The 6,540-nt window shown below is 43.3% G+C and overlaps 1 protein-coding gene across 1 annotated transcript in view; it reads left to right on the top strand.

Annotated features, from left to right (window-relative positions):
• The window catches only part of Fam216a (family with sequence similarity 216 member A), a 7,572-nt gene extending 1,733 nt beyond the window's left edge, over positions 1 to 5,839 (top strand). Inside the window, exons 2-7 of the mRNA XM_021163694.1 lie at positions 76 to 134; positions 994 to 1,115; positions 2,698 to 2,827; positions 2,907 to 3,078; positions 4,062 to 4,144; positions 5,514 to 5,839. Of these exons, the coding sequence (XP_021019353.1) occupies positions 76 to 134; positions 994 to 1,115; positions 2,698 to 2,827; positions 2,907 to 3,078; positions 4,062 to 4,144; positions 5,514 to 5,638 (691 nt within the window). The 3' untranslated portion in view covers positions 5,639 to 5,839. The remainder of the gene's footprint in view (positions 1 to 75; positions 135 to 993; positions 1,116 to 2,697; positions 2,828 to 2,906; positions 3,079 to 4,061; positions 4,145 to 5,513) is intronic.
• The last annotated feature ends 701 nt before the right edge of the window (positions 5,840 to 6,540 follow it).

The following is a 6,540-nucleotide window of genomic DNA, read 5'->3' as shown; positions in this document are numbered from 1 at the left end:
AAAAAAAAAAAAAAATTCAGTCCTCAGTGCTATGAGGCTGTCAGATTACATATTATGCGTGTTCTTTGCTAACAGATCAGCTGGACATTCTTATCCCCAGAATTCCAAGGGCGCTGGCGAGCAGCATAAAGCAGGTAATGCATGTGGATTACAGCTTTGAGAGAACCCAGGTTCCCTGTAACTAAGTACACAATGCAGTGTTACCAATCGGCAAAATGGCACAGCAGCTAAGGACACTTGTGTTCAAGCTGAACGACCTGAGTTCAGTTCCCCCAGAACCCACCGGGTAGGAGAGAACTCTCTTTTTGAGTTGTACTCTTTCAAGAGTTTCAAAGATGAGCTCTTTACCTTTTGTTAATATATAACGATTTTTTTTAAAGTACCAGTGAATTGTAAAAGAAATATGTTTAGAATTAGCAACGGTTGGAAATAACTCACACCTGTTGTTTACACATGCACTATTGGGGAGAATCCTGCATGAACAGCTTCAGAAACCATAAGCTATTTCACAGGACACACTTTCAAAATACCACTTTACTAGTCAAGTTAAGAGAGAGAGGAAAAGAAAGCCTCTAAGGGTCTCTTACTAACTTTGCAGCTTAAGGGTTAAGGGGAGGTAGGGTGTGCTGGCCTTGGTGACATGGGTGTGTGTGCAGGGGATGCCAGAGGATAATTCTGTGGGTCACTTCTCTCATTCTGTTTTACAGTCCAGGGACTGATGTCAGATTGCCAGACATGCTGGGCAAATCCTTTCCCATCTTGTCAGGCCTGCAGCTGGTCTTTATTTGCACTGAACTGCTGACGAGGGATCCCGAGTATCATTTGATGTTGATTTGTGCACTCTAAAGTAAAGGGCATACTCTATATTCTCTCAAAATGTAACTCTGACTTAAAATACTACAGCTGCTTCAGGATAATCACTGGTAGTCATAAATATGTATTATTAATAATCTTTTGTCTCAGAAAGTCATGTAATTATGTCTTTGCCTACAGACAGAATCAAGGAGGGACACAGAGTGTACTCACACATTGCCAAACTGCAGGAGTTATGGAAAACTACTCAAATCCAAACAATTCATATCCCTAAATCAATGACAGATGCATCTTTTCTAAAGGTAAGACAGAATTTTAAATTTTGACTATGGTGTGTGTGGAGGTCAGTGGAAAACTTGTGAGAACCAGTTCTTTCCTTCCACCCTGTGCATCCTAGAGTCAAACTCAGGCTGTCAGTCTTGGCAGCAAGTGCTTTGCTTGCTGAGCCATGTTGCCAGCCCCTGAAATGTTTCTGAAGGATGCCTGATATCAGGTCCCAGGGTCTCAGCATCCGAAGCAAGCCCAGCGACCAAGCTCTGGGTCCAGAACTTATGTCTGAAGATAAACTATGCAGATAGAATGAAGGCCCTGCAGTCTTCATGGCATATGTGACATTCTGTCAGTGAGTCCATGAACAGTGAGCCCCTTGCAGAGCTGTGGTGGTGTAACACTGTGGCGCCTGTCCACTTCTTTCCTTCTAGCTCTTTCCTTTGGACACCTTTTCTTGACTCTGGGCATCTGTACTTGTGCATATCCCCACATGCAGACATACAATTTTTAAAAATTTAGGTTGGAAACTAACTCACAGTATTGTGTTCCACAGACATAGTAGATATTTTTCTGCTTCTGGAAAAAATGTCTCTTTAGTTGAAACAGAGTAAACTAAGGTGCTTTCAGGTACCACCATCTTACACATCAAAAATCATAGTAAGAAGGCAAGGGCAAGGGCAGGGGAGATGGCTCAGCCAGTGAAGGTGCTGGACACCAAGCCTGAACCTGCACGGAATTCCACACAGAGGAAGAAGACAACTAAAAGCTGCAAGCTATAGCCCCACCTTACACACACACACACACACACACACACACACACACTCTCGTGAGTGCACATGCACACGACACAAAAGCAAGCAAGCAAGATGTCCAACCCCTTTTTTAGTTCTAGGTTTCTTTGGTTCTCAAAGCTCAAAAGATATATGAATTATTGTCTGTGGCAGCTATAGCCATTTGCATGTTTTAATAAACTGTCATTTCCTTCTCTAGGCAAGTTGAGATAACTGATTTGCCTGTGAGAATCATAAAGATAGGGTGGAACAGCCCTCCGCATCCATCCTTTGAGAAAGAAGACCACTGAGCTGTGTTCTATAGTGTCAGGGGTCTCTGCAACCACCAAGGCCAGCAGTATGCCAGTCTGTGCAAGAGAAAGCAGTTCAGTCCAGCACAGCACAACTCAGGAGATGGTGTTGGTTCACACTCCGAGAGTCTTACCTTGAGTCATTTACTTCAGGCATATGTAAGCACAGCACCATTTGGGAAAATGTTTCCTGGTGACAAATAACTCAGCCCATGTACACAGCAAAGCCTAAGATGTGACTACATCGACACTCTGTAAAGTAGAAGATACTATAGGTGCTGTAGGCTAACTGAGGAAAAAGGCCCGAGGGTCGACATTCCCTGACAGGGGTCTGGAGGAGCGTTTGCTGTTGCCTGGCAGCACAGATAATGCAGTGGCACTAGACTTAATCATAGGTTAAATATATACATCTCTCCTTAGAAGAGACGAGCCTGTGTATCTGACATTCCTGGCTTTCCCAGTGTTTGTCTGTGAACACAGGATCTGCATGCCTCCTACGCTAAGCAGTCAATAGCCCCCATTCTGTCTTTCAGCATCCAGAGCTCACCTTGGGCCAGAAGCGTTACCTGTGCAGCGTTGCTAAGATCTGTAACTCCAGCTACCTGAGGACCTTGATGAAGAGGCAGTACATGCACATATTTCATCACGGGTCACAGAAGACAGGCAGGTGTACCTCCATCTGGTTTCTTGTCAGGTCTTAGGAGAAGTGAGAGCATCTTCTAAGAGGTGATTTGTGTTCCAGGTGTGCTCACTCACCACAGAGGCCATATGAGCTCTCGCTACTCACAGAAACAGCATTCCCCCTGTACTGCATGGAGACACCATCTGGAGAGAGAAGACTCTCTGAGCATTGCAGCTGGAGCACCTGAAATGATCATACATTCCCTTTGGCGACCCCTGAGACACAAAGAAGGGTCTGTCTGGTTTTTGAGTTTAAGAAGGAAAAAAATGTACCCAGTTCCGTGTGAAAGGATCCTCTTGAGAATAAAATACCATTTCCTAGTACATCCATGCCACTGAACTCAGATGAGGAGGCTACTTCCTCTTCACTGCAGTGAGTGGGATATGACACTCAAGGGTGCTTGAGTTTCCGTGACAGGGTATATATAGCCCAGGTATTCCTCAAACGCAGGGTAGTCTCTTGCCTCAGCTTCCCACATGCTAGCAGTACAAGTGTGCCACCACACCAAGTATTCCAATTTTCCCCACAGTATAATCTGTGGATTTATAAATATTTCTTGATCAAGGCAGGCAGGTTCAGCAAGTAAAACTATTTGGTATGCACGCCCAACAACCTGTGTTTGAGCCCCAGAACCCAGGGTAGAATAGATTCCCCAAAGCTATTCTCTAACCTCCATACACGAACCACCAAGTGAACCATAGCACACACACCTATATTCAAACAGTAAACAAATCCTGGATCAGCTAGAGATAGATAGATTTGGAATTCAAATTCCAAATAATGCAAATGCCTCCAAAAAACAAAAAAAAAAAAAAACCCCCAAAAACGTGCAGAACACCTGCATTGGGGAGGAGTACTATACAGCCTGGAGGAAGGAGAAGAAAAGTAGCTATCAGCAGGGTAATGGCATAAACCTGATCTCTCAGTATGTGGGAGGATCAGGAGGTTAAGGACATCTTGGTCTACTTGATGAATTTAAGGCATGCTTGGACTGCATGAGATTGTTTCAGAAAATAACCCACAGCCAACAACACAAAAGTGTCAGTATTCAAACTATGATAACTGTGCTATACTTCAGGGTTAATAGATCACAGGAGAATCTGGGGAATGAGGGTCTTTGGTAAACACAGCAGCTAGTAAAAAGAATCTTATGTAGAAAAGTGACAGCATTGTTCATGTTACTGTCTCCAATTAAAATATTTCCCTTTATCACAGGTTAAAAATTGGGTATGCATCTAAAACAAGATGCAAGTCACTGAAGATTTTTAGAAGACCAGGCAGACTGTTCTTGTTACCAGGTAAATGTGGAATTAAACACACACACACACACAGAGTTATGGATTTTTGTTTTTGAAACAAGGTCTCATAGAACCAGCCCTTCTGTCTCTACCTCTAAGCACTAAGATTATAAGTGGGCAGGATTACCATGCCTACCTTGCACTTTTGAACACTTAGCTTAAAAAATACTAAGCCAAATATAGTCATTTTAATTGTCTTGATTAGACATTTTAAGTGTGATGAGCTCTAACCATGGCGGTTTGACATAGGTCCCAGGCAGAAGCAGTGGACCTGAGTTCCAAGGCAGCCTGATCTACATAGCAAATTCAAGACCACATAGAGCTGCTCAATGATACCCTATCTCAAAAACCAGAACAACTAAACATGAAGTAGCTTAGGCTTCCATTCAAAAGAATTCTCAAGAGTGAGATTCAAGTGTGTCTTTGTTTCCTGTGCTAGGTATGTGCTCTTCACACAGACCTCTGCTCACATCCAGACCTCCACTCCTAGTCCTTCAGGGTTTGTTGTTGTTACTGTTGGTTTTGTTTTAGGCAGGGCCTGATTCTCTCTAGCACAGACTAACTGATAACCAAGTGCTGGGACTATAGACTTGTGCCAGTATACCCAGCCTCACATGTGTTTTGTAGATGCCTGCCAAGCATATGCAAGGTCCTAAGACATCAGGGAAAGGGCAGGGAGGTTGTTAAAGTCTGGTTTAAAAAGGCCAGGGAGACCTTGTCAGAGGAAACATTGCTAAGGTCCTTAAACCATGAGGGAAAAAAACCCTGAAGGATATGGAGACATTGAAAACATAACTGACAGGTTACCTTAGCTCCTAATTCCCTCAACCAAAAAACTCTGAAAATCAGAGGGAACAGTGTTTACTAAGTGTGCTACCCATACTTACAGTGCTGTGACTCTATGGTAAAAGAGACTGGGAAGTGGAGGGTAACTAAGTTGAAAACAGTAGGGGATTTTGTCTGCTAAAAGCTTCCTAAGCTGGGCCATTCTGAAGTAGTGTTGAGCATTTTATACCCAAGCATGTGTGGTGGTGCACACCTTTCATCCCCACACTCACGGTACACAGGCAGGTGGAGCTCTGGGAGTCGGAGGCCAGACTGGTATGACATATCAACACCGTCTCAAAAAATATGTGAATGAGGCTGAAGAGATGGCTCAGCAGTTAAGAGCACTGGCTGCTCTGTATTCAGTTCCCAGCATCTACCACTCTAATTCTGATGCCCTCTTCTGCCATCTGTGGGCACCAGGCACACCAACACAGTACATAATCATACATGCAGGCAAAACACCCACACACATAAAATAATAGTAATAAAATTAAAGCATTTTATTTCCAGAATGCATTATAAACGCTTATCTTCCCTGTAGTTCCGTCTAATGATTCTCAGTCATGCCCGAGTGAAGAAACACAGGAGGAGGATCTGCTGAATAAGTGCATGCAGTCCATGTCCATCCAAGAACAAGGCCCAGCTCACGCCAGCCTGACAGTCTAGTCCTCCACACCAAGCTCAGCCATCAGCTAACATCCACATGCTGAGTGGACCGTGTATGGGATAGTACTAGTAGTAACGGTATGTTATTTTGGTTGTTGAGAAATTTATAATAGCCGCCTTCGTCTAATATATTTCTGTGTTAATGTGTAATGTATGCTTGTTTCTAGCTAGAACAATTAAAATTTTACTCGCAACATAAAACTGAATTTTAAATTATTTTTATTTTATGTGCATTGGTGCTTTGCCTGCATGTCTGTCTGTGTAAAGGTCTTGGAACTTATGGGGCTGGAGTTATAGACAGTGTAGCTGCCATGTGGATGCTGGGAATTGAACCCCATCCTGGGAAAGCAGGCAGTGCTCTTAAACTGCCACTGAGCCATCTCTCCAGCCCCGAGTCTGACAAATATATTATTTCTTTTTATAAATTTATAGTTTTTAAGTTTGTAAATGTGTGCACGTGCATGTGCGTGTACATGTAATTGTTGGTTATTCCATAAAGTTTTTCTTGATTAAACCAGGAAACTGGAAAATACTTACATATAATAGTATTTGCAGATCTCACCTTCAAAAGCAGATTGGTCAATATTTGCTAGTAAATATAAATTAAAAACCTATGGATAAGATAGGCATGGTGATATACACCTTTAATCCTAGTGCTTGGGAGGCAAAGACAGACACAGATTTCTGTGAGTTCCAGGCCAGCCTGAGCTACACTGTGAATTCAGGTATATAGTAAGATACTGTCTGAAAAAATTCTTGAGCCAGGCGTGGTGGCGCACGCCTTTAATCCCAGCACTCGGGAGGCAGAGGCAGCCGGATTTCTGAGTTCGAGGCCAGCCTGGTCTACAAAGTGAGTTCCAGGACAGCCAGGGCTATACAGAGAAACCCTGTCTCGAAAAACC

The sequence above is a fragment of the Mus caroli genome, chromosome 5 (assembly GCF_900094665.2).
Source record: "Mus caroli chromosome 5, CAROLI_EIJ_v1.1, whole genome shotgun sequence".
Lineage (NCBI taxonomy): Eukaryota > Metazoa > Chordata > Mammalia > Rodentia > Muridae > Mus > Mus caroli.
Note: the sequence above shows the minus strand (reverse complement) of the source record. Positions and strands in the feature narration are given on the sequence as shown.